The sequence below is a fragment of the Colletotrichum tamarilloi genome (genome assembly GCF_030869305.1).
Source record: "Colletotrichum tamarilloi strain Tom-12 chromosome Unknown Scaffold_21.1, whole genome shotgun sequence".
Classification (NCBI taxonomy): Eukaryota; Fungi; Ascomycota; class Sordariomycetes; order Glomerellales; family Glomerellaceae; genus Colletotrichum; species Colletotrichum tamarilloi.
The window spans coordinates 316,983-342,083 of NW_026849404.1; the positions used below are offsets into that span (position 1 = coordinate 316,983).

The window sequence follows — 25,101 nt, forward strand, 5'->3', positions numbered from 1 at the left end:
AGTTTTAGTAGGTACTACGTACTCCATAAGGTACCTCACCCACGCCAAAATGCTTCTCCAAGTGAAGGCAGGCACGCCGCACTTCCACCATGAGCACCTTACTGTGAACGCAGTAAGGTAGGTAGGTAGAGACTTAGGTAAGGTACGGATACCTCCATAAGGTAGCTTTGTTTCGTAGCGCACCACAAATGCCAAAAATGCAAGGCACATGGACGCATCGCGGCTCGCGGTAGCTTGACTTTTCTTCCTCCCCTTCTTCCTCCTCCTCCCCCCAGATCTCGCACGTTGCACAGTGCTGCAGATGCGGACGGGCGGGAGGACTTGACCAAAGCGCATATGACAGTCTGACAGAACTCTCAACATATCCCCTCCCTCTCCTCGACTAATACTTTTGTACGTAGGACTGACTAACTTGCCTCATGCAGCACATTGTTCTTGTCCCTGCCGCCTCAACGAAACTTTTCCTGACGACATGGTCAACTCGGGCATCAACGTGACACGCCTCGTTTGAAATAAGGCATCGGGTGGCTACACACAACCACCAACTGCACATGGGCCACACACCATGATCGATGTCGAGGACTGTGGCCAGCTGTTCCAGGACACTCGGACGCTTCCACGAACGACTCTGCTGCGGCTTGATGTCACGCCGAGAAACATCTCTCCCAACTGTGCAGATTGTGTGTCACCCTATGATACCCAACAGTCAAGAGACCAGGATCACACCTCGCTCTTCAATGCTCCTTCATCGTACCGATACTCTGTGCGAGACGTATCGACTGGGCCTCTGGGAGAGACAGATGCGGCACTGGCACTGGCGCTGGTGGCCTGCCGCTTGCTGGTCAGAGGTCTAGAACAGATCAAACGGGAAACGACCGGGGCGCACACCCAGACAAGCCAGACTCCCCAGCCCCTGGGAGTATTTCTGGCGCAAAAAGGGCGAGAAACAGAAACAAAGCCAGGGTGCTATTACCGGGAAACGCAGTTTGCACAAGAAAAGTCTTCCGTGTCAGCGTCGCATTCCATTCAACCTCCCACGCGGTTTCTACAACATCTTCTCCAACCCCATGATTTTGGCTTGCTTCGTTGAATCTTATTTCCAAGGGCATGCGGCATGTCTTCGTTTACGGTTACTTCTTCCAAGCTACAGATACACTTACGTAGTACAGAGTAGCAGCCTCCGCACCTACAGGCTACGCACCCTGCCATTTTTCAGTCTCCGTTCGCCCCCACATTCACCCGCACTCAATCTCGCCATCGAATGATCCCTGGCGGCCAGGTTTTTTGTTGCTGAGATGAACTTTGAATCAAGAGGCGCGACAGGCTAGCCTAAGGACAATTGGAAACGAACACATCCAGTTCGCTACTAGGGTGTTACAGAGTCGGGATAGTTCGTATCAATCCACGGAACCCGAGAAGCGATGACGAGAAGGGGAGAAGCTCCAGTATTGTACAACGTGGTTTCGTACGTACATATCCGTACGGAATACGGAGTACAGAGCACAGGCACTTGGGTCTGTACTCTACGACGAGCTATTGGGCGCATCTATGTGTTGATCGGGGTGGTTCTGCTAATATCCATCCGTAGTGTAGGCATCTCTCTCGGTATCTGCATCTGCATCTGCATCGTTGAGATTTAAGCTAAGGCAAGAATAAGACTCCTCTTGCAGATCTGAGGCCGTGTGTTCCAACGGCCTGTCAGACATGCCGCCCAGCGTCAATTCCAAGGCAAAGTCTGCTGGGAATAAGCACGGAAATCCCTTCCAAGTTTGCCTTTCGCCTTGCCCTTGCTACCCACAGCGCTCCTCGACCACGGTCATGAAGACCATTAGCCCCGCGCTTCTCTTCACTACTGTGTGGAAAGATCATCGTCCGGAGGTAACGATATTGGAGATCCGGCCCTCGTTTCAATCCACCCAATTGGGTGGTTGCGGCATTCCCACAGAATGGGACCAAATTCACGACAGGCACACACACACCTTGGCACCGTGCCAGATACCGGCGAATGTTTGTGTGCGATTCATCACAACGTGGCCCTGAATCAGCGAGCAATGGCCCCCATTCCGTAACACTGACGCTTAGCCCGAGCGAGCCCACCGTGGGAGTCTGGGAGAACCTTCACTGCTTGGGAAAAGCGCGCCCGCTGCACAATGCGCCGTCTGTGATCCTACCGATGCTGGCCTTGGGGTCGACTGTTCGACAAAGAGGTAGCGTAGGTATCCCGCCGGCAATGATTATTTCCTGCTGAGTCCTGACCTCCTACGTGATTCCCGTTCCGTGCTATATCGAGTAATAGTTATGTTATACGGGGTCAAGCGTTTTTCTCTCCATCCCCTGCCTTGCCTAGTAGTCCTCAATGTCCCAGCTGGACGGGAAGGGGTGGCCCGGGTTGCGCAATGTTGACAGCAGAGCATCATTTGCGAAGCTTGCTGAAATAGGAAATGGCCGAGAAGTTTGGTCTGGAGACTGGGGACTGGTCGCTTGTTTCTCATTTTGTCTCTACCTGTGCAAACATCACCCCTCGAATCGCCTCATATTGACCCCGAGTGAAGCGGAAGCAAGTACGCGGAGCACTCCTGTCAATTGTATCCACAGCGGCAACGGTTACCCCGTTCACCTTCTTACTTTACCTGCTCCGTGTTCTGGTCTTGGCGACTCCTTCCTGCAGTTGTCCCTGCTTCTTGTTACGAGCCGGAGAAAAAGAAAGGCAATTATCCATTGATATTCAGGGAATCAGCCTACGAAGTATGTCACCCACGGTCCGATGATCTGTTCCGCTTCCTTCGCCAGGCCTCAGAAGTGGGTGATGAGTCCCGAATGCCCAAAAAAGTGGGGGCGGGCACGAGTACGGAGTATAGTACCCATATCTGTAGGTTCGTATGTGCCCTTGAGTCTCGACAACAAACGCAGCAAAGGAAATGTCACTTCTGCCACCCTTGCAGCCTTAGGCCTCCATGCCATTGGTCAGCCCTGAGATCCATTTCTGAATCTGTTGTCCGTTCGTAGCTTCGTTCCATGAACCCGGTCTGCATCTCCATGCCCTTGCTTGCCTCTCTTTTGAAGAAGCACAGCCACGCGTGACAGCAGCCACTTGGTCTAGGTATCCGTACGTCTATCAGAATCTTTCGGAATTCTCACATCGACCCAATTGATCGGTTTATGGTCTGCCTGTGCGCACAAGGTACACCCACTGATAAAGCCGAAGTTCTCGCTCCGCTTCCCGTCTGAGGGTATTCGGACAGGCCGGCTTTCCAAGGCCCACCAAAGGCCTGACGCCTGACGGACCACCTCCGGACCCGAGCTCGATCATGACCACATCCGGCCCTCTTCTTGGTCTAGTGCAACCTTATGCTTCCGTGCCCTGCAATAGAAGCAGTCCAGAAGCTCGGCCAAGCATAACCCCATCGAGACTAAGACACCAGTCCTGTTCACGTCAGGACGACACCCCTCATCAACTCTCGACAACGCATCGCCATCATGCCTCCTCTGTCGCGCTCCAACTCATGCGTTGATATAGACTTCACTCTCAGACGCCAGTTCAACAAGTCGACTTTCAGGTGAAGAACTATTCCTCGTCCCATCGCCGAGTTCACAAATTACATTCATGGCACGTACCCGTGATCACGCAACACCGACTGACAAATCCGCCACAGGCCCCAACAGCGTGAAATCATCGTTGCTGCCCTGGACGGTCACGATGTCTTCGTTCAGGCCGCGACGTCGTTCGGCAAAAGTCTTTGCTTCCAACTCCCTGCCTGCATTGACCAAGGGAGTAAGTACCCGAAACTGCTCCGAGCTCGCATGCACGCGTCGTCGTCAACTAACGTGATCTCACTGCGGCAGTCACCATTGTCGTTTCGCCACTGCTCAGTCTCATGGTGAGGGGTATACCTTACAGCCTTACTCAAGCGCGACAGCTGACAGCTCCGTCAGATGAATCAGGTTGAAGCACTGCGATCGGCGGGCATCGATGCCAGCTCCCTCAACAGCAACACGCCGCCCGCTGAACGAGATCGCATCAATCAGGATCTCGCTAGTGGCCATCCGCGCATCAGACTACTTTACGTGACACCGGAGCTATGCTCAGGGGATTCCTTCAGGAGACGGATCAAGCTGGTCCATGAGCAGTGTGAGTTGGCACGCATTGCAGTCGACGAGGCTCATTGCATCTCAGAATGGGGTCACGATTTTCGGAAAGACTTCAAAAAGCTTTCATGGTTTCGAGAGACGTTTCCCAAGGTGCCCATCACATGCTTGACGGCAACAGCAAATCCCACGGTTCGTCAGGATCTGCTTAAGACGCTTGGTCTCCTAGAGCAACCTGAAAGGCTGAAGAGTTTCGTCATGACTGCTCATCGGCCCAATCTACACATTGAGATCCGATACACCAAAGACCAGGAGGACGATCGCCTATCTAACTTTCTAGCTTGGATACGTGGGGTGTACGAGAGGAGAAAAACAGAGCCGCGCAAGTCAGAGTTGGAGGCCGGTGGAGAGCGCCTGGACAACGTCTCTGGAATTATATACACCATATCAAGAGATGAGTGCGAGTCACTTGCGGCGGCACTCAGAGACGAAGGTGTAGGCGCGATGCCCTTCCACGCGAAGCTTACCAAGGAAAAGAAGGAACAAACGCTGGCCCGCTGGGTAAACAATGAGCCTGGCTACGATATTATCGTGGCCACGACAGCCTTTGGCATGGGCATTGACAAGAACAATGTCCGGTTTGTTGTACACTGGCGGTTGCCCAAGTCGTTTGAAGGTTACTACCAAGAGGCAGGCCGCGCAGGCAGGGACGGGAACGCAAGTTTCTGTTTTCTGTACTACAGCCGAGAAGACTTGGAACGCGTACAGAGTATGATCAGAAAAGGGAACCGCGATGGATCGAACTGGGAGGCTCAGGCCAAGAGCCTGCAGAAACTCGCCCTTTATTGCGAAGACACAACGGCCTGTCGGCATGCGCAGATTTGTAGATATTTTGGCGAGAGCGAAACGCCAAACTGTGACTTTGCCTGTGACTGGCACAAAGATGCCCAGGCTCTCCAGAGGCGGATGATGCGCGGTTTGGCGGATGAGGAATGGGTCAGTACTCAGGCTCAGATTGGCGAGTACGACGGTTACTACGATGAATACTGAGGATGAGGATGGTTATGGTCCAATATGATACCCCGCTACCGGCTGCCGAACAGCAAAAGGAAACAATGAAATACATGATTGATGAGACGCATTTTACCGCTGGCCTGTGGCAGACTTACGGAGACTTAAATGAATTGGCGGTGGAAGTTTCACTCGATGGGCTTATTATCATGATTCTAATAATTCCCCATGTTTTGGGACCTACATATCCAAGCTTACAAGTGTTGAGCTTCACCCTGGTGGGAGTTGACGATCTAATTCTGAGGCTAAAGTCACTAGTCCGAGGTTGCGCTACAATTCAGGACCAGCAATTATTAATGACGTCTGGATGCATCAGGCCAATCACCTTAGGTGCCAGTTATTAAACTGGAAAAGGCCGTCTAGAAATCCGACAGAGCCACGGTTGACTATCCATATTCAGTTAGATACTAATGATTTTGGAGATATTGAATACCTTGTCTGCTTGGTAAGTTGGTAAGTTGCCCGGCTCAAAGTCATACTTTTTCCCACCGAAGCTTCCGGCTTAGCTCCCGTGCCGGGTCGAGGACGGCGAGGGAAGGACTGGGACTGTCGTGGATGTACCTACGTACCTCGGCCGAGGTCAGCTCCAGCAGACGGGGGTTGCATTTGGAATAATGACCCTGTTTACGTCAATTTGTCACATTTTTTTTTTATGACGGATGACGGACGATGGTTGATGGTTCTCTTCTTCATCATTCGCAGATTGGACACCGGAGAAAGAAAAATAAACCCTGCAAGCTGCAACAATTGCGTATTTGGGGAGATGCCCGCCGGGCTTCAGCTGTACGGTGCTTAGTTATCAAGCCCAATTCCACGGCTTTCTCCAGCGGGGACCCCTTTTTTTTTGTTGTGAACATGGGCGCTTGATTGGTGATGATTCATCCCCATGCATACCTATTCCATTTTCTGTTCAACAACGCTTTTGGACAACAGCACCACCTCACCACACTATTCCGTACTCCGTACACTACACTAAGCCTACAGATACAGATACACATGTCACACACACGCATCCATCCATTGTTCTAGAGCAGCCATAGGAATACCTACCCTGACGTGTCGCGCAACCGACCAACCCCGGTACGCTTAATTTGAGATCTCCCCCAATCCACAGACTCACTCCCTCCCGACTCGCCGAACAGCAACAAACGCCGCCGAGGTCCTGGACACGAGAGAGAAGAAAAAAACTTACATCAGCTCCATCCCACCATAAACCCATTTCCGCGTCCGTCGTGCCACACACGTGTACATGCACACACGCACCATACTATAAGCTGCATTTGTCAGATACCGGTAGCGTAGGAAGTTGCGCATCTAGAAGCATATAAGACGTCACTCAAATCGGCCCCACCACCGTACATATCGGAAATCGATTATTTACTCTGCCCCCCTCCCCCTCTTCCTCGCTCTGCTTCCTTCGCCCCGCGATTCAGCTCCCCATGCAAGCCCTCTACCGCACATCTACCGCAGCAGCATCACGAGCAGCAGCAGCAGCAGCAGCAGCAGCAGCAGCACCCACACGACTCGTATCCATACAGAGGCACCTCTCTTCCACAGCGCGCACCATGGCTCCCATCACAAAGGAGACCGACTACCTCGTCATCGGCGGCGGCAGCGGCGGCCTCGCCTCGGCGCGTAAAGCCTGCGGCCAGTTCGGCGCAAAGGCCCTCATCGTCGAGGGCGCCAGGCTGGGAGGAACCTGCGTGAACGTTGGGTAAGTATACCTCAGTCTCTCTCTCTCTCTCTCTCTCTCTCTCTCTCTCTCTCTCTCTCTCTCTCTCTCTCTCTCTCTCTCTCTCTCTCGCTCTCTCGCTCTCTCTCCCTGTCGGGGGATTCAAGCAGAAAAAAACAATAAACAAATACAAGCAAGCTCATGCTAACCCCCCCTCCTCCTTGCTACAGCTGCGTCCCGAAAAAGGTCACCTTCAACGCCGCCGCCATCGCCGAGACGATCCACCAAGCCAAATCCTACGGCTTCTCCGTCAACGAGACAGCCCCCTTTGACTGGCCCACCTTCAAGACCAAGCGCGACGCCTACATCAAGCGCCTCAACGGCATCTACGAGCGCAACCTCAAGAACGACAATGTAGAGTACCTCCACGGCTGGGCCAAGCTCACCTCCCGCAACGAGGCAGAGGTCACCCTCGACGACGGCACAAAGACCCTCGTCAAGGCGAAGAAGATCCTCGTCGCCGTCGGCGGCAACCCCACCATCCCGCCCACCATCCCCGGCGCCGAGCTCGGCACCAACTCGGACGGCTTCTTCGACATTGAGAAGCAGCCCAAGAAGGTGGCCCTCGTCGGCGCGGGCTACATCGCCGTCGAGTTCGCCGGCATGTTCAACGCCCTCGGCTCGGAAACCCACCTCTTCATCCGCCACGACACCTTCCTCCGCACCTTTGACCCCCTGATCCAGGAGACCGTCACAAAGGAGTACGAGCGCCTGGGCGTCAACCTGCACAAGAAGTCGCAGCCGACCAAAGTCGAAAAGGACGCCGACGGTAAGCTCACAATCACCTACAAGGACGCCGACGGAAAGGAGACCTCTGAGGGCGGCTTCGACCACCTCATCTGGGCCATTGGCCGCACGCCCGCGACAAAGGATATTGGCCTCGAGGAGATTGGCCTCAAGCTCAACGAAAAGGGATACATCCCCGTCGACGAGTACCAAAACACAAACATTGACAACATCTACGCCCTCGGTGACGTCACCGGCCAGGTCGAGCTGACCCCCGTCGCTATCGCTGCTGGTCGTCGTCTGGCCGAGCGCCTGTTCGGCGGCGCCGAGTACGCAAAGGCGCACCTCGACTACTCCAATATCCCCTCCGTTGTCTTCTCCCACCCCGAGGTCGGTAGCATTGGCCTTACTGAGCCCCAGGCCATTGAGAAGTATGGCAAGGACAACATCAAGGTCTACAAGACCAGCTTCACCGCCATGTACTACGCCATGATGGAGCCTGAAGAGAAGGGCCCCACCGCCTACAAGCTTGTTGTCGCCGGCCCCGAGGAGAAGGTTGTCGGTCTGCACATTGCTGGTCTTGGCAGCGGAGAGATGCTCCAGGGCTTCGGTGTTGCTGTGAAGATGGGCGCGACCAAGAAGGACTTTGACAGCTGTGTTGCCATTCACCCAACTAGCGCCGAAGAGCTGGTCACGCTGAAATAGAGAGATGCATAGAGAGAGGTCTAGTAAGACTTAGAAGAGGAGGAAAAGATACCAATTCGTAAAATTTCAACTTTAATCTCACGCCTTGTCCTTGAACGCCAACGCTCTTCGTGAGGTGGTTCATCAATTCCTTTTCATCCGAAACGCCGCCAGCTATGGCAAATGTCCATTTTCCTGCCGCCTAGCCCTGAAGTAACATTGGTTGTCCTGTGTTACCACAATTCATCTGTCGATATTTGGCCTGAGACGAATGCCTGAGAATTCGTGTGCTGTTTGACCACGAATGTAATGCCGAATTCCAAAGAAATCATATGCTCGCTTGTGTTTTGGCGCAACTTGGTTTCCCCTACAGGAATACTATGCTGACGAGGCCAGTCGCAGAAAGACCAAGCACAGTGAAGAGAACGGCATGAGGAGCAATAGCACCAGCAGCGCTGGGCTTGGACTCTTGGGGGCCATCGCTGTTACCTTGCGTCAGTCTAAAATTTCTAACGATAAGTCGGCAGGAAAGTACTTACGTCGGAGTGGCTGACGACGGCGCTGAGGTAGCATCAGGGTCGGGGCTACCTGGAGCCTCCGGGGTCGAGGCAGGGGTGGCGCTCGTAGTAGAGGCCGAGGGCAGGTCAGCAACCTTGACGCCGATTTCAGCGCACGTAGATGCGTAAGACTTGTAGGCCTCCTTGAGGTTGTCGCCCTGGCAAACGCTGGTCAAGTTGCCAAGCATGGCCGACATGAAGTCGGTGCACATGTCATCGATCGAAGAGACCTTGGGCTGCTGTCCAACGGCCGCGAGAAGGCAGGCAGGAGGGCTTGCGGCAGCCGCAATGTTGACCATGCCAGCAAAGGCTGCGATGCAGAGTGTAGGCTTCATTGTTGTTGGTGCAAGTGTGCGTAGCTAGGTGTCTTTTGGGTGTGAGGTGGTTTTCGTAGGAATTCTGGTCGCCAAAGGAAATTGCTGCAAGACCAAGAAAGAAAGAAGTCAGCGTCTACCCGCAAGGAGAGAGTGCATTAGACGGACTCTCCATGAAGATTGTTTTACATACCAAGGAAGCATACAATCTTTCTGTTTGTTTGGATCGATCTTAGGAAAACCCGAGGGTGAGGCAGAGCTGAATGAGGGTGTGATGAAGCAAGGTGAAGTTTGACGATGCAGTGGTGGCAGCAAACCGTGGTCGTGTAAGTGCTTCACCGGGCAATTCTCCAGGAAAGACGGAAGGAACCCCTGTGGGTGGAGAGGGAGATCGACGGGAATGGCTCCGAGGCAGGTGGTATTTCTGGGGAAGGAAGGGACCGGTGGGTGGGGCCGGCGCGAACTTCTTTCCTTCTGGAACAACTTCAAAACACCATTCTGAGATCGTCTCTTTCCTGTCCACAACACCAAGCTGCCAGCCCTCTTCGGGTGTCACGATCGACTCAGTCCTCTACATTGGATGGAGGAGGCATGGACGTCTTGTCTGCCAACAGCAGGAATGACTGGCCCAATTTCGATATAGAAGGGAAGGTAGGACCGGTCGACGTCTTGTCCCGCCGGCAACTCAAAACCACCCACCGACGGGCTCTGGCATCCACTATGTTGACACTGACGATATCTTCTGGACCGTTCTGGCCCACATCACCCGTTGCGTTGTCTTCATGATCAGTAATATTCGACAGATCAGAAGGGCCAACGACCGGAAGACCCTTCTTTTCCAGGGCCTTTCAGCCGCAGACAACTAGCCAACCGGCAGAGGAAGCCCTACTCCCTCTTGATGATCAATGTCAGTCTTATTCGCATCGTCTCAAACCCTCCCACTCCTGCCGCCAACCTAAATAGGTGTGCCGATTGTCTGTAGATGATTACTTGTACTGCTTGGCAGCATAGAAATATCGCCGGCAAGGCGGAATTAAGTTCGAGTCGAGGGACTCGTCATCTCATCAGACAATCACATTTGGTGGCCGTGTTTGTCCCATCCACTCGGCAATCATGACTTTGACTTTTGACGCAGACTTCAACACATGGATACGTTTTTCTCAGCCTCCAAGTCCGATAGCTTCCCGTCGGCCGACGTCTCTGAAGGCAACTGATGGCCCGGCGCCTTGGCTCGCCGCCGCTGTCAACAACTGCATGCAAACTCTCATCGCCCATCTTTGCAAACAAGCGGCACCTTGTCAGTAAAAGTATAAACGGCCTTTCCGCCTGAACGGCGGCTCTGTGACAAAAAGACTCGTATGATGGCTTCCTGAACGCCTGGATCCCTTGCATTGGCCCTGCCAAAACGAGATCTCAGCAACGTCTTCGTGAGCTGTGACGTTTCTTGTCTCGAAACATGAGATGAGTTTCGCTTCGTCCACAAATAAACAGCGAGTCAGTAATGCCGCCTCGAAGAAGCTGAGCCTCTCAGGCCACTCTTCGTTCTCGTCTACTGACCATGCACCAACAAGAACACATTACAGACATCAAAGCCGTGGCCGTTAAACAGGCTACCCTTTCCTGCCTCCCGGCGTGTGGGAGGGTATTCGAACCGCTTGTATTGTTCCATTACGACGATGCCGGCGCAACGGCGCAACGGCGCTTACTCGGCTCCCGCCCACTCACACTCAACATCGGGACTGCCCCGAGCTGTCGGGATTCACCGCGGCGTAGATACTGAAACCCACCACACGAAATGCCTCTGGCACACAACACGCCGCGATTCTAGCGGAGACCGCACTTTTCCCACATGCCGTTGTCCACTTCACCGGAAGATCCATCTCATCACGATTTTCCGTCGTTCTGCCGTTGTTGTGTTCGTCGCGGGAGGAGACTGAAATGTTTGGCAGTATCATGGCCAGATAGTCACCGATCGTGTTCAAGTTGCCCAGAGAGCACATCAAACAGCGGCTCGGGGAGCGCAAGTGCCTCAACCAAGCGGACCCAGAATGCAATGAGGCAGCGTTTCCTCCGTAAACAAACCGACCTTCTCACGATGAATCGTTTGCCTGACTAGTCTGTTCTGGTCATAACTAGTAAATGGGTCATTCGGAACATAGAAACCCGCACAGACAAGTTTGTCATAGCCAGCTCGTGGCTCTTCTGTTGTTTTAGACGACCAACATGGAGCAACACGGGGCTTGACCAATGGCCTCGCCGCTAGAATTTCCTAACGCGGCCTAGGAAGAGGCTCCCAAGAGGTCGGTGTTCTGTCGTCTCATGGCCACAGCGGCTACGCCTGGCCAAGCTTTCCTGGACAAGTCTCTCGAATATACGACTTTCGGAATGCTACACGGCTAATTAAGTTGGATGCTATTGGATCACACGAGCATGGCTATTGCACTGCTCTAGCATCAGGCTATTTGAGGTCCTTAGTAGAGTTTGGGGCTATAGCTGACTGGCAGATTCGGACATGAACAGCTATCCACACCTTTTCCGATGTACGGACGAGTCATTGATTGTACACCTCTCGGCAGGCATACACAGGTGTTCTCGAATTTCCTCTGGATTGCCTTGACGGGCAGAGAGCACGGCTCGCCAGCCCTTTGAAGGACATATGTATGCATGACCTAATCCACGCAGCAAGGCTCCGCGACCCGATTCGCCTTCCCCGGATTCCCCTGTGGGTAGTCGCAAGGGCGACCCATCGACGGGTTCAAGCCGTTGGGCTTCGCGTCTCGCCCTACCAATCACACCACTGGATCTCACAGATCCGTGGGCCATCTTGCAGCAGAGCCTGATGTTCTGAACGGCCTTCCTTGCGGCGATCAACCAGCCCTTGAACTTTGAAACTTGGCTGTTGGAAGTTTAACCTCCAAACAAGGGGCTCGCAAGTAGATTTCTTCACCAGTCCATCCGTGGAAAGTCTATGCTCGTCCCAGACAGCTGGCATCGAACGAGGTTCACAATGAAGCATGCCTCTGTTCGGGTGGCCATCCGCACCCTTACCGCACACGCATGACCCCGGGTGCCCGTTCTGGATGCCCAGTCCGTCTCTTTCTTCAGACTATCTCGACAAAGTCGTCTGGGGACATCGCTGAAGAGATCAGACAGCAGTGGAAGGACCGGGATTGGGTTCGCATTCGTAGTGTGTGTCCAATGCATCAGAGTTCTATGGGCTATGTCAAGCACATACATACGTAGGGGACCACCTATCAGTCATGGTCCATCCTGTCACCCTTCACTCCGGTCTTCTATGTCGGACTGTGAATATCTATTCCGCCCCCCCGCTGTCTTGAGGTCCATCGAGAGGCACCCACGACCTGAATGTAACCATCGGCAAAAATGGCGGACACAAAGGTCGCTCAAACGGCGAGCGTGACCATCATGCTGATGACTTTTATCACGCTGACAGTCGTGATGAGGACCTTTGTACGAAGTGTCCTACTACGGAGCTTGGGCTGGGATGACAGTGAGTATCAACGACTGATGAACTATCGCGACTATCATGCTGACCATTTCTAGCACTCGTGCTCATCAGCTGGGTATGAAGCCACGATAGAAATTGGGAGGAAATTGCTTGCTAAACATGAACAGGTTCTCGCCATGGCACTATGCAGTGCAATTCTTGCCAGTAAGTTGCCACCATTTTTGAAGGCTGGAGAGGAACTTCAAACTAATCTCGAATAGTGACCGGCGTGGGCTTGGGCTCCCACTTTCAAGACGTTTCGAAGTCAGACTTTGCCGAATTCCTAAAGGTAGAAAACACCAAAAGAGACTTTCCTCGATCCGCACTGACAAACCATCTGCAGTTCCAAGTCGTCACACAACTCACATACATCTGGGCATTTGTGACCGTAAAAATGTCTTTCGCAGTTCTTTACCTTCGGCTGCTCCCTGATCAGGTCTACCAGCGCATAAACAAGTTTCTCATCGTTTTGCTGCTCGCAGAGGGAATTGAAGAGACTGCCGTCGTCATCTTCAGATGCACTCCCATCGAAAGAGCTTGGACACCGTCCGTACCAGGAACATGTCTGGATTTGACCATCTTCTACTACTCTGCTGTAAGTTTGACTTGGAAGGGAGGTAATATGAAGTGGTGCGCGCCAGTCAGCTAACTCGAGCCAGTTCGTCATCAAACTATTGACAGACTTGGTGTTGTTCATTCAACCAATCCCGACTGTCTGGAAACTGCAACTTCCGATGGCAAAGCGAGTCGGGGTCATCGTTATGTTGTCCCTGGGTTTATTGTGAGTTCCTGTGATCGCCTCCATCTTCGGGACAAGCAACTAACAGGATTAGGGTCTGTGTCATTTCCGTCATCAGAGTGAGCTACATCAATGCTTTTGACCGCGACGTCACTTGTAGGTCATTTTCACTTCCCGTTATCATTCACTAGCTAATTCTCGTAGTCTTGGTCGCCGACCCCTTACTCTGGTCAGAAGTCGAAGTCTGTGCCTTGATCATTTGCTCCGGCGTTCCATCTTTACGACCGTTGATAGCCCGTTTCCCTGTCCTCAATAAGGCCCTCGGCCTGTCGACGGGAAAATACTCCAAAGTATACTATCCCAATCAGCGAACGACGATAGGCGGATCGAAGCCATACTTGGGCCAAAATGCGTATGCACGAGCAACGCAGGGGAAGGCCGGTGGAAAACTCTCCGTCAGCTCGAGTTCCTACGGGACTTCAACACGTGCGACTACTGAGAGTATGGAGAATATCCTACCCCTGGACCTCGACAAACCATCATTAGCACACAGCGTAGAGATGGGCATCATCAAGGTGAAGAACGACATTCCTTCATCGCAACTACAGATGACACCGTCACAATACGTGATGGAAGATCCATACTTCCCCGCGGGACGGCCAATGGCCAGGCGGAAAAGTCGAGGGAACATCGGAAACATCCGCGACGGCACAGGCTGGATATCTGATGATTGATCGCACCCGAGCGTGACGACGCTTGAGCAGGCTTCTTGATGGTTTTTTACCTAGTACATACGCAAGCCACTGGAAGAGCTTCGGCGACTACATTAATGTATATAAAACAAGCACTTGGCATAGAGGCACGCCAACTTTGGCTGTCTACGGCCCCCTTTTTTGAGGTCGCTGCGCGATACATTGCCTACAGTAGAATAGGCCAATTCACTTCTTCACGAGTTCAAGATTTTCAATTCCTGGTGTTTCCTAGTCCAGCGAATTTTATCCGTTTCTGGGCATTCTTGCCGCTACTTGGTGATCCGGAAACCGCACAAGGCACTGTCGGCGGATCGCAAAGCGGTCCGGATGTTCTATGGGCTGTCAAGAGCTTGGTGTGAGCAGTTTGTCTCTTCATGACACAGTCTATGCGTGAGAGATCCGACATTTTCCCAGGCGGGGCCGGGGGGGGGGGGGGGGGTGGGGGGGTGGTGGGTGGGGGGGGGGGGGGTGGGGGGGGGGTGGGGGGGGGGTGGGGGGGGGTGTGGGCGTGGGGGGGGGGGGGGGGGGGGGGGGGGGGGGGGGGGGGGGGGGGGGGGGGGGGGGGGGGGGGGGGGGGGTTGGTGGTTGTCAATAAGGCAGGGAACACGTATAGGCCGGATATGCCGTGAGGCCCGGCGTGGAAAAAAGCTCCGGCTATTGACCATTACAGAGCAGATCCCGGACCCGATGAACGCCGGCCTTTGAACTCGCGTCTTTGGGTGTTACAGATGCAGATGAGCCTTCCCTTGCCCTCTAGTGTGTGTGTCTCTGTTTGACAAGAAAAACAATTGCACAATTCTTGGCCAGAGATAGATAAACATGGGATGAATGAGTCCAAACCGATCGTAGAGTGCAATCTGCTGTCATGTTTGGTCATGTCTGACAGAAGTAAATGGGCGATTGGGTTGAGATGCCACAGTAAACCTTCCCATCTTTTGCCTGCCTCGACTATGAAGACAGGGTCGTAGGAACAGGGAGGTGATGATATGCAGACGCAAAGTCAGGCGCCGATCGCCAAGGTCCCCGAGGGTTACGTCTCTTAATATTGTCCATATCGAATATGGGTATTTGACGCACGAGAATCGGATTCTTGAATTGGTCTGGAAACGTGAGAAGCGTCAGACTTGTGGTAAGTCTAGAACACGGCCAAGAGTCGGATTGGCTGTCACGCCCCCCGCCCTCGACTAGATGCTCTCTAGCTTTCTTCCAATCAATTGCTTTGGTATGCCATTAGGCTTTCTGGCATCTCCGTCTTGGCGGAAGTCACGATCTGAAGCGCCCTCACCCGCCACCCGCGCGCATATCGTGAAAGGCAAAAGAAAAGGTTGGTAGAGATAGAAAGGCCTGGCCCAAGAACCTTCTCACACGTGGTGACCTATCCTCACAAGTGGCCGTGTACACTGCCGAATGTTCACAAGTCATCATGTTTACACTTCACTTGATTTTCCTATCGTGAGGCTACCTAGCTGCGAGAGGCCACCAAAGGCACGAGGAGAAACGATTCCAACATGGGGGCGTCTCGATTGAAGTGAAGAAGGATCCCTTGAGGTTCAGCCGGGAAGATTGCGTGTCGACCCTTTGATGCTGTGGAAGTAAGCTCTGCAATGATGCGTTGACACTACTAGCTTGCTTCAAATACTTGACCGGCAGTTGGTTTAGTTTTGGCCGTTGGTTCCGATGGCAGTCGTCGATCTCGAGAAGGCGCCGTGTTGTTTTGCCGATTAGAGTTGGAAGGCAAACAAACTCCAAAAAAGCAGTCCGGCATAAATTTTCTGTTGTCGATTGTCGGCATGATATCTATCACCAGGCAATCGAAGGCAAAGTCCGGTCGAGGTGCCTTATTAAGAGGAAAAGTAGAGACCTTCGGTGAAGCAACCTCGGTCAGAGTTCTTCACCGAGGAACTCCCCCGCGAGAAAGCCGCGACCAATCACAACCGGCCAATGAGAAAACCCCTGATTTCCATCAAACCTCAGGCCAAAAGCATGCCCTAGCCTGGACCGTGCACTTTTCCCAGCTTTTGCCAGTGGGGTTAGCGAGCCCGCACAAACTCCAAATTTGCCAGGTGCTGTTTCTCGAATCTCCTCAACCTCCCGAAAAAAGTTCATTCCCGACAACCTCGACAGTCAACCACCCAACGCCGGCCAGCCACCAGTCGATTGCCCCCTGAGGAACCATCAGGTTAGTTACCGAAGCGAGACAGCAACTGCGGAAAATTCAAGAAACCCTTTACCTCGACGACGATATCCCACGATCTTCCAATATTCTTTTCGCTGGTTTTCACCATCCGTCAGCGCAAGAAGAAAGGCATTTCGCGATATCCTCCTTGGTGGGCATTGAAGAAATACTTCGCACCCCCTCTCCCAATCCAGCACCCCTCTTCAAGATCATTCGTGGTCACCAAGTTTCTTCTTTGTCACTCGTCCACCACTTCACCAGAACCCATGGGCTAACTTCTTCTCCATGAGCAGCATAAGCAATCATGGGTATCTCGAGAGATTCCCGCCACAAGCGCTCCGCTTCCGGTGCCAAGCGCGCCTACTACCGTGCGTAATACAATCGAAAGCCCGTATGCTCTAATCAAGCATGCGTTCTGACCTTTCTGCTCAACAGGGAAGAAGCGCGCTTTCGAGGCCGGTCGCCAGGGTGCCAACACCCGTATCGGCCCCAAGCGAGTCCACACCGTCCGCACCCGCGGCGGCAACCACAAGTACCGCGCCCTCCGCCTCGACTCCGGTAACTTCGCCTGGGCCTCCGAGGGCTGCACCCGCAAGACCCGTGTCATCGGCGTCGCCTACCACCCCTCCAACAACGAGCTCGTCCGCACGAACACCCTGACCAAGTCCGCCGTCGTCCAGATCGACGCCGCCCCCTTCCGTCAGTGGTACGAGGCCCACTACGGCCAGAACCTCGGCCGTCGCCGCCAGCAGAAGCAGCAGGCCGCCGCCGGCGTCAAGGAGGAGGAGACCAAGAAGTCCAAGTCCGTCGAGAAGAAGCAGGCCGAGCGCTACGCCGCCGAGGGCAAGGTCGAGAACGCTCTCGAGAAGCAGTTCGAGGCCGGTCGCCTGTACGCCGTTGTCTCCTCCCGCCCCGGCCAGTCCGGTCGCTGCGACGGATACATCCTCGAGGGTGAGGAGCTCGCCTTCTACCAGCGCAAGCTCCACAAGTAAACGTATCGCCTTGTTTACCAGGGTGGTCCCGTTTGCTGCGTGAAAGCCATGTCTTAACGATACAGCGTCGCGCGTTGTGGGCGTGTGGATGTGGATGGGGGAAAAACTAGATAACTGTGACTTTCTCACGGATCACGTTTACGGGAATGAAAAAAAACATTTTATCGGGCTCTTAGGTTGTTCTTGGTGTTGAACAGGTTTTGCTTTTCTCGTCTGGCGAGCCATCACGGGGCGTGATTAGCTCACAATGAAATGTAGGCTCGGAAAAGCAACTGAGTCCACAGACGGATATGGGTTATTAGGAAGACTCAAAAAGACTATACCACCAAGTTTTTGCCTGCCGTAATCACTGTTCACCTGTTGTCATCCACTCTCCTGATTGCCTTGTGATGCTTTCTGTATTTGATGTTGTAGCTGTCAAGTCTAACTACGGAAGCTTGAGTATGCGCCTTGAACCCCTTCTCCGTGCTCACCTAGCAGCTGGTCTCTGATACGAGTCTTGTATAAAAAACCGGATGGCTATTAGCCAGTTTCTCCTGGCCCGTCTAGGCCGGCATGCTTCTGCTCACTCCTACAGCGTGTTGGTTCTCGGGATATCAGAAACCGGTGACCGCCTCAAGGGTCTGTCTGATTTATCGATGCCCGTACTTCTACCAGCTGGCTGCCCAGATGTGCATTAGGCCAGCAAACACACGCAAACCTCCATACTCAATGGGAAGCTATGATTACTTTGTACATTAAGATATTCAGAGAATTCTGCTTCTGGGTTACCAGGATCGTATTCCTCACAGACTGCCTCAAGCAAACTGTCGCTTGAGGTCTGTCCACTTGCGGTTGAGCGTCTCGTGCTGAGAATTGATCTGTAATAGAGTTAGTCAAACTATCCTTCATGGATTTCATTGCGGCGTGCTCTTACCTCGGCATACTGCATCTTGGTCTGCACAAGCTCCTCCTCCAGCTCCGCCATCTCCTTCTCCAACTTCTCGTTCTCCTCGTGAACCTTGAGGTTACGCTTCATGAGATCCTCTCGCTCAGCCTTCCATGCGTTCTCGAGTTCTTCAGGCTGCTTTTCGATGACGTTTCGCAGCTCACGGACCTGGCCCTTGAGACTCTCATTTTCGTCCTTGAGTTCTTCGTTCTCGACCTTGGTGTGGACCAGCTCAGTTGCGAGAGCAGCCTGTTCACTATCGTATGCTTCGACACGCTCCTCGAGCTTACGGACCTTGACGGCAAAGTTAATATTGGCAGTCCGCAGCCCTTCCAACTCGGCCTCACGGTCCTTCTCAGCCTTTGTCTTCTCCTCCCATTCGGTTGTGTAGGTCTTGAGAATCTCGGGAGTGATATTGAGATCACACGCATCTCTGACAAGTTGATCGGCGCGGTAGACTTCCTTATCCATGCTGGCGCTTGAGCTTCCAAAGAAGCCGTTCTCCAGAATGCTGCCTGCGCTCGGTGCGGTATCGATGTAGGCGTCAAAAACCTTGTCTTTGAGGAAGACCGTCAGTTGCTGCATGTCCGAGATGGCAAGCAAGTTGGAGGCGTTCTTTTGCATCAAGACGATACCGAATCGCAGAATAGCTGAGAGACCTTCAGACAGAATCAGGTCGTAAATGCGTAGTACCAGTTGCAGGGGGAATCGATAGGCGAATAGTGTCAAAAACCACTGTGTGGCGTAGAGGTGTGGTGAGATGCTGCGGCGGCGCAAATGACAGTACAAAGCTGGCTCGTAATCCTCAAGCAAGCGCTCAAAGATGTACAAGTTCTTGTGAAGGCCGGGCATGTCCTGAATAAATAGGTCGCGCAGGTGGTAGTGGTTCATCAACCGGACCAGCAGGCAGAAGGCTTCTTCCTCTGTCATGTTGAACAAAAGGGGCATAATCAAGAAGTTCATGCCTTGAGCATAGCCAACACCCTCGTCGAACAAGGCATACGCCTTGCACACGCCAAAGAGGCCCTCCTGAAGCCCGGCAGCGGCGGCGTACTTGGAGAAGCTGGTTCTCGCACCCATGTCTCGTCGAATCGTCTTCTCCAACTTCTGGAGCATGGCAGTATCCTCCTTTTGCTTCTTTTGTCTCGCCGCCGTAGCCGCCTGCTGCGCCTTTAGGACCGTCTCCGCACTCTTCTCATGAGGGGAAGGCATGCCATTCGCGGCTGAGTGTTCCGAGTGGACAGATGATGAGGAGGAATTGACAATGTCGTTCTGAATGCTGAGAGTACCGTTGCTGCTCGAGCTGACAGTGCTATGACTGTTCCTGTTGATTTCCTTGTCGGTTCCCCTGGCCACTAGCTCTCTGTACATGATCTCGAGCTCTTCATTGTTACTCTGGGCCAATACTTGCCAGACTACTCCACGGATAGCGTTAGGAATACCACTGGCAATGGCTTTGTTCAGTTCCTCGGCGCTGGTCCGCTGAACAACCGCCGGGCCTTCGTAAACAACGGACTGCCAGAGATCCCAGTCTACCTGGGAGTCTGACATGTCCGAGGGTCCAGCCGATACACCAGATACTGTTCCTGGTGCCAGCGCCGGGTTCGGGGTCGTTGGGAGAGGCGATTTGGGGGCTTGATCAGCTCCAAGCTCCTTGTCGGTTCCATTCTGGGCGGGAGGTGTGATTAAACCCAATCCCTTGGGGGGCGGCACAGGTTTATCGTCGTCGGATGGCAGCGTGACGCCGGCCTCTTCCCGTAGTCGAACCATCTTGAAGCGGTCCTTCAGACTGTGTCGCGGGATGCCGCCCTCTTTCTCTTCGTCTAACCTGCCCAGCGACATCTCTGGGTTACTTGTTAACGTTGCGATGGAGCTGGCTGTGTTTCGACGAGGAGAGGCCTGTGGAGGCGGTGAGGTCTCCTTCTCCTTGCTTGTGCTGTTTCGAGACAGCCAGGAGAAGGGGCTGGTGAGCTTCCTGGTCGGGGGACCAGGGGGTGGTGGTAGGGCGGCAGAGGAAGCGGCTTGCGGTGGGGGTGCAGCTGGGACTACGGGAGATTTGGCAGGCGATGGCTCGGCTGGCGGCGACCATGGCATGGATGGGAGGGCGCCGGTGATGCTGCTAATGGATATTTTCTTGGGCGGCAGTGGCTTCTCTTCGACCGGGCTAATGGCTTTCGTTTCTTGGGTTTAAAATTAGCATTACTGTCAGACGTCAATTAATTCATGCAGCCAAACAACAAACCTGGTTCCTCATGTGGGGCAGGGTGGTCGTCGTCGAGCTTGACGTCGTCCAGATTTGAGGTATTGGAAAGTCGATGGGATACGGGGGAAGCTTTGCGCTTGATATCCACGTCCTCATGGTCGCTCACAAAGTCCTCGTCGACAAAGTGATCGTCTGGTGTTGGTGAAGGCGGAGCTGCTGGTGCTTCCACCCTGTCCTCTTCAGTGTGCTCCTCCTTTTTCGGGGATTCAGGGTCCGTTTCCTCGGCGGGTGGTGGTTTGGAGACGGAGGGCGTTCTCTGAGTAAGAGAACGCACCTCAGCTACCTCGGCGACATCGACAACGGCATCTTCGAAGGCATCCTGCTGCTTATTCGGTCATGTCAGCGAGTGGTTCTTCTCCTGTTTGCACTGCGGTTGCGGCATGTGGTCGAGCTTGGAAGGCCCAAGCAGGTATGTGTGCATCAAGGGAGGATGAGGGGAGCGTTACATTCTCCTTATCAGAGTCGGAGTCGGAGTCAGTCGAGAGTCTCTTCTCCTTGGTCTCTTTGGTCTCCTTGGTGACTTCAGGAGAAACGGTCGCGACAGGCTCGTCTGGCTGGGACATGGCGAAATGAAGAATCGTAGGTCAACTTGCGCTGACCTATGTGGGTGTGTGCGGTATGGTGATATAGCTTGCGTCCAGGTCGAGGTCGGACTGTTTAGAGGACCTAGTTGGTGTCCATGGAGATGGGGGGGGACTGCAGCACTAGGCAAATCTGTAGACTGTGTCGTCTGTGCTGCTGAAGAACACCTTGTGATACGGGTGCTGCAGTCTGGATCTCGTAACGTATGATGCAGGGTTGGTTGCTGGGAACTGTTTTCGTCGTTGTGTGTGTGGTTGTTCGTCTCTGAGCTTGTCAGGACGGAAGACGGGGAATCGAGAAGGCGAGTAGGTCAAGGTCGAGGGTCGAGGATTGACAGTCGAGGATCGGTTGTGGCGCGCAAGTCGTGCCTCTCACTCTCCCTTTTTTTTCTTTCCTATTTCCTGGCTGGGGGGGCACCGGGCATGGGGGGATGGGATGGGGAATTGAATTGAATGAATGAAGCTGCCCGAGCCTCACCGCAGATGGGGGGGACCCCTTTCAGATGTATCTTTTCTCTGATTCAACGTGACACAGTACTTAAGCTAATCCACCTACCTGAATGGGACCTGGAAGTAGACCCCCGAACGGTGGCTGAGAATACTCAAGTCCCGTCCGTATTCGCCCAAATAATCGACCCTCAGCACTCCTCGAGGTCCACCACAGACGAACGTTCAATTCTAGCGTACGGAGTCCAGTCAACTTTTGGGGGCCAGGGGGAGGCAAAAGGTGAGGGACCGGGCCAACCACTGGTAGCTTAGCGCGCCGCTGCGGAACGGGATCGCTCTCTGTTTCGGGGGGGCTGCACGAGGGGGGCGTCTTGCAAAGTTGCAAGTCTGGATGCCGTGAGTTCCTGAGTTCCTCACCCGGAGCGCAGGACAGTGGGCTTGCCAGCCCCAAATGCCATCAATGACAGGGGGCTCTCCTCTGAAAATGCCAGCCAAAAGGAAATTGCTGGGATCGACACGGCAGGGAAGCTGATGTTTCTTAATGATTGCCCACCACCTCCCACACCTTTTCCAGCCTCTTCAACGCCTTTTGCTGCCTCTGTCACTCTCGCTAAGTCACTCTTATCAGGTGCGTGTCCAGAAAGACATGTCAATATGCGATAATAATATCAGATACGACGGCACTGTCCCAAAGCTTTCTATCTTGGGACGGGGAGTCTCCAATAGCATCTCGTTATCCGTTTTGGGAGCTTCAATCTCGTCAAAACGAGAGCTTGAATTGCCCTTTCTGAGTCATCCCGATTCTCGTCCGATCTTTGGAAGTTTGGGGCATCCTTTACCTCATCATCTCATGTGAGCAATAGCTTAGAATGATATGAACTTACTGTTCAGCCGTCGCTACACAGTATTATTTGTTTATCTGCCATCTTGGCTCTTTGTTTTGTGGATGTGTGCGCGTCTTCCGAGACGACCTTGTCTTTAAAGAGTTTCGTTCAGTCCAACAGCCGCTGCCCCTGCAGCACAAGTTTCTTGGATGGCGTGGAAAGTTGGACTGGCTTGATGGTTGGCCATCCGAGGCAAAGCATTTGTGTGAGGTGGTTACTTATTCAGTACTTGCTCTTTACCACTGTTTGGCTGTGTACACTGAGTAGACTCTTGGTAGCGCCAGCCTTTCCCCGTTGGAACGTTATGATCTGCGCATCTCTCGCGCCGTTGCAATCGGGGGTAGATCTTTTCAACCCCTGGTGCCCTTCCCCCTTTTTCCAACTCTAAGAAGGCCGGCCGCCCGCCCGCAGACCCGGCGTTACGCCGCCTGTTTGTTGGTCGGGTTGCACCCGGGTTCGGGGGACAACGACACCGAGGCCGGTTTCCTCACTCATCGTCGGGGCTCAGTAGTCACTATGCTTCTGATGCCTTCAGGTCGGGTTCGGTCAATTTGATCCGAATGTTAACATTGGCAGCTAGGTATTCATACTGGGTCTTCCTGGGTCTCAAATGGCTCGTCTGGCATGCCTGGCACGCTTGGATCCTATTTTTACCAACCTCGGACCAAGCACCGGTTGGTGTCTTGGTGTGGATGAACTGGAATGCAACCCAGGCCTTTTATATCGGCTGCCCCAAGTCTTCTGTGCAAGCTGAGCCACAAGCATAAATGTCGCAGGTCGCGGGACTCGTCGTAATGAGAACCTGATGAAAACAGATGGGCAGGACTCATCACATTTGTGACTTGACGTTTGATATTTTCGCGGTGCTCTACTTTCGATGTCGATCCAAACACTGTCCATTCATCCCTCACTTACCTAAAAAAAAAAAACACCGCTTAATGTCACTTCTGATATATCGTGCTCGAGACGGGGAGATCGTTGTTTTGCCCGGAGAGTTCAATCTGAAGAGCCAGATAGATACTCTGGTTTACATTTTCTCAAGCCCTCTATTGGAAAATGAGATTTGAGGCCCAGCGTAAATCAACATCTGCTCGGTCAATTGAGGCTTTAAAGCCCCAATACCTTACATTGACACGTGCATTCTCGGCAGACCAGCCACGTGGAGGAGCGACAGCCTCTGGAAATCAGCATGCCATGTGTTGGCAGTGACTGAGTTGTTTGACGTGAGCTAGAAGTGCCTTCCGGCCATCACAGGTCTATTACGAGAGGAGAGCAGTTGTTAGAGTTCTGCGTGAGAAATCTGTCGAGGAAGGCATTACTTCCCAAAAGGCGATGGAGAAATTTTCTTTCAATCTACCGCTGGCCAGACCCTCCGACTTTTGCGCATCATCAACACTGCACACGTTTATTGTCATCGTGAAGTGGGGATAATAGTCTAGTAAGGAGATCCAGACTTTAGAAGCCCCGTTGCTAAGGTATTAAGAGTCCACTTGTTTGACGCTGAATGCTGTCATAAATCTCCAGTACGTAAAGTGCCATCATGTAAGGAAATGAAATTTTTCCTTTGCCAAATGTACATTCGCAAAGGAACCTTATACAACCTTCGTGTACCAGCATGAGTAAGATTGGTGATTGGGCAAAATGAAATGTACATTATCTTGCGGATTGTAACTCATTCATGATCTGATTGTGTTGACTTTGTGGTAGGCATCAGAACAGCATTACGATTGTGTTGGCCTGCCTGCCTTGCCATGCCTTACCTTAGGTAATGGAAGGTAAAGGCAGAAACTGGTTCCAGAAGCGAGTAGAATATTGAGATTTATTAGGTACCTACGGAGTACTGTATGGAAGGTCACATCTGCCCGGTCGCCTTGCGGCGCGGTACGTACCTTTGACAAAGATGCTGTTGATGCCGCCTCCACACTACCGCCTGCGTCCCGCCAACAAATCTAAGTTGAACCGTGCACTCTCCTCCCCGCTATCCTCCCGTCATAGGTAAGGTAGGAACGAAGATAGACAAACAACCGCGGTCACTGTGTCTACAGATAATTAGCACTGCTCATGATGTGGATGAACACGGGTAAAAGACAGTGCGAAGCCTGGGGAGGTGTCCAGCCCAGCAACTGCCCGCCTGCTCCTCCCACCTTTGGTTGTCTGACCGCTCGCAAGGCGGCAGACCACCACCCGTACATGACCTCCAACCAAACAGTGAGTGAGCCGTGCCTTACGCCTAGCAAGCTGGCAAAGCTACCTCTACCTACCTTGCTATTACGCAAAGGGCCCACTGTAACCGCACCTACCTTTCCTTGCCGATTTGACATCTGCAACTTCTTTTTCCACCTCACTCTCCAACATCCCATCCCGCCTTCCACCTTACCTTCAACACTAGGCACTCGTTGCGATCGACGGCTTGATCTCACCGCCTGCTACTCGCGAGGATTTTACGATCTTGAATCTGAGCGACACGCACTTTTAACAGGACGACCCGAACATACATTGCTTGGCAAAGCTATTGTCACGGAAGCCCGTGAGGACGACCTGCACCCGGCCTCGCACTTCTGTGCCTTTCTACCCCAAGCTTTCTCGTCATCGCCTGGTCGATTTCTTTTCACGTTTTGACCACACACACCAGACCGTCGACCTCTTCCTCTACACGACTGT

General features: G+C 53.2%; 11 protein-coding genes across 11 annotated transcripts; 8 read left to right on the forward strand and 3 right to left on the reverse strand.

Annotated features, from left to right (window-relative positions):
* Positions 1-565: 565 nt before the first annotated feature.
* On the forward strand, positions 566-1,090 carry CTAM01_07109 (uncharacterized protein; the record flags this gene model as incomplete). The annotated part of the gene is made up of 1 exon (XM_060523134.1): positions 566-1,090. One exon carries the CDS (start codon positions 566-568, stop codon positions 1,088-1,090), a length of 525 nt encoding a protein of 174 aa, XP_060382265.1.
* Positions 1,091-3,477: 2,387 nt separating this feature from the next.
* Positions 3,478-5,136, forward strand: CTAM01_07110 (RecQ family ATP-dependent DNA helicase; the record flags this gene model as incomplete). Its single annotated transcript, XM_060523135.1, has 4 exons — positions 3,478-3,557; positions 3,654-3,772; positions 3,844-3,878; positions 3,934-5,136. The coding sequence occupies 4 exons, from the start codon at positions 3,478-3,480 to the stop codon at positions 5,134-5,136; spliced, it is 1,437 nt and encodes a 478-aa protein (XP_060382266.1).
* Positions 5,137-6,596: 1,460 nt separating this feature from the next.
* Positions 6,597-8,320, forward strand: CTAM01_07111 (glutathione-disulfide reductase; the record flags this gene model as incomplete). The annotated part of the gene is made up of 2 exons (XM_060523136.1): positions 6,597-6,871; positions 7,060-8,320. 2 exons carry the CDS (start codon positions 6,597-6,599, stop codon positions 8,318-8,320), a joined length of 1,536 nt encoding a protein of 511 aa, XP_060382267.1.
* A 346-nt stretch (positions 8,321-8,666) lies between these two features.
* CTAM01_07112 (uncharacterized protein) lies at positions 8,667-9,191 on the reverse strand (the record flags this gene model as incomplete). Its single annotated transcript, XM_060523137.1, has 2 exons — positions 8,667-8,781; positions 8,839-9,191. The coding sequence occupies 2 exons, from the start codon at positions 9,189-9,191 to the stop codon at positions 8,667-8,669; spliced, it is 468 nt and encodes a 155-aa protein (XP_060382268.1).
* An 877-nt stretch (positions 9,192-10,068) lies between these two features.
* CTAM01_07113 (uncharacterized protein) lies at positions 10,069-10,475 on the forward strand (the record flags this gene model as incomplete). The annotated part of the gene is made up of 2 exons (XM_060523138.1): positions 10,069-10,077; positions 10,182-10,475. 2 exons carry the CDS (start codon positions 10,069-10,071, stop codon positions 10,473-10,475), a joined length of 303 nt encoding a protein of 100 aa, XP_060382269.1.
* Positions 10,476-11,641: 1,166 nt separating this feature from the next.
* CTAM01_07114 (uncharacterized protein) lies at positions 11,642-11,836 on the reverse strand (the record flags this gene model as incomplete). Its single annotated transcript, XM_060523139.1, has 1 exon — positions 11,642-11,836. One exon carries the CDS (start codon positions 11,834-11,836, stop codon positions 11,642-11,644), a length of 195 nt encoding a protein of 64 aa, XP_060382270.1.
* Positions 11,837-12,554: 718 nt separating this feature from the next.
* CTAM01_07115 (uncharacterized protein) lies at positions 12,555-14,151 on the forward strand (the record flags this gene model as incomplete). Its single annotated transcript, XM_060523140.1, has 8 exons — positions 12,555-12,681; positions 12,735-12,754; positions 12,807-12,843; positions 12,900-12,967; positions 13,022-13,273; positions 13,338-13,459; positions 13,512-13,573; positions 13,622-14,151. The coding sequence occupies 8 exons, from the start codon at positions 12,555-12,557 to the stop codon at positions 14,149-14,151; spliced, it is 1,218 nt and encodes a 405-aa protein (XP_060382271.1).
* Positions 14,152-16,649: 2,498 nt separating this feature from the next.
* Positions 16,650-17,337, forward strand: CTAM01_07116 (40S ribosomal protein S8; the record flags this gene model as incomplete). The annotated part of the gene is made up of 2 exons (XM_060523141.1): positions 16,650-16,713; positions 16,781-17,337. The coding sequence occupies 2 exons, from the start codon at positions 16,650-16,652 to the stop codon at positions 17,335-17,337; spliced, it is 621 nt and encodes a 206-aa protein (XP_060382272.1).
* Positions 17,338-18,134: 797 nt separating this feature from the next.
* Positions 18,135-21,091, reverse strand: CTAM01_07117 (TBC domain-containing protein; the record flags this gene model as incomplete). Its single annotated transcript, XM_060523142.1, has 4 exons — positions 18,135-18,197; positions 18,254-20,445; positions 20,508-20,850; positions 20,975-21,091. 4 exons carry the CDS (start codon positions 21,089-21,091, stop codon positions 18,135-18,137), a joined length of 2,715 nt encoding a protein of 904 aa, XP_060382273.1.
* A 1,006-nt stretch (positions 21,092-22,097) lies between these two features.
* Positions 22,098-22,412, forward strand: CTAM01_07118 (uncharacterized protein; the record flags this gene model as incomplete). The annotated part of the gene is made up of 1 exon (XM_060523143.1): positions 22,098-22,412. The coding sequence occupies one exon, from the start codon at positions 22,098-22,100 to the stop codon at positions 22,410-22,412; it is 315 nt and encodes a 104-aa protein (XP_060382274.1).
* A 2,089-nt stretch (positions 22,413-24,501) lies between these two features.
* CTAM01_07119 (uncharacterized protein) lies at positions 24,502-24,916 on the forward strand (the record flags this gene model as incomplete). Its single annotated transcript, XM_060523144.1, has 2 exons — positions 24,502-24,648; positions 24,830-24,916. The coding sequence occupies 2 exons, from the start codon at positions 24,502-24,504 to the stop codon at positions 24,914-24,916; spliced, it is 234 nt and encodes a 77-aa protein (XP_060382275.1).
* Between the last annotated feature and the right edge of the window lie 185 nt (positions 24,917-25,101).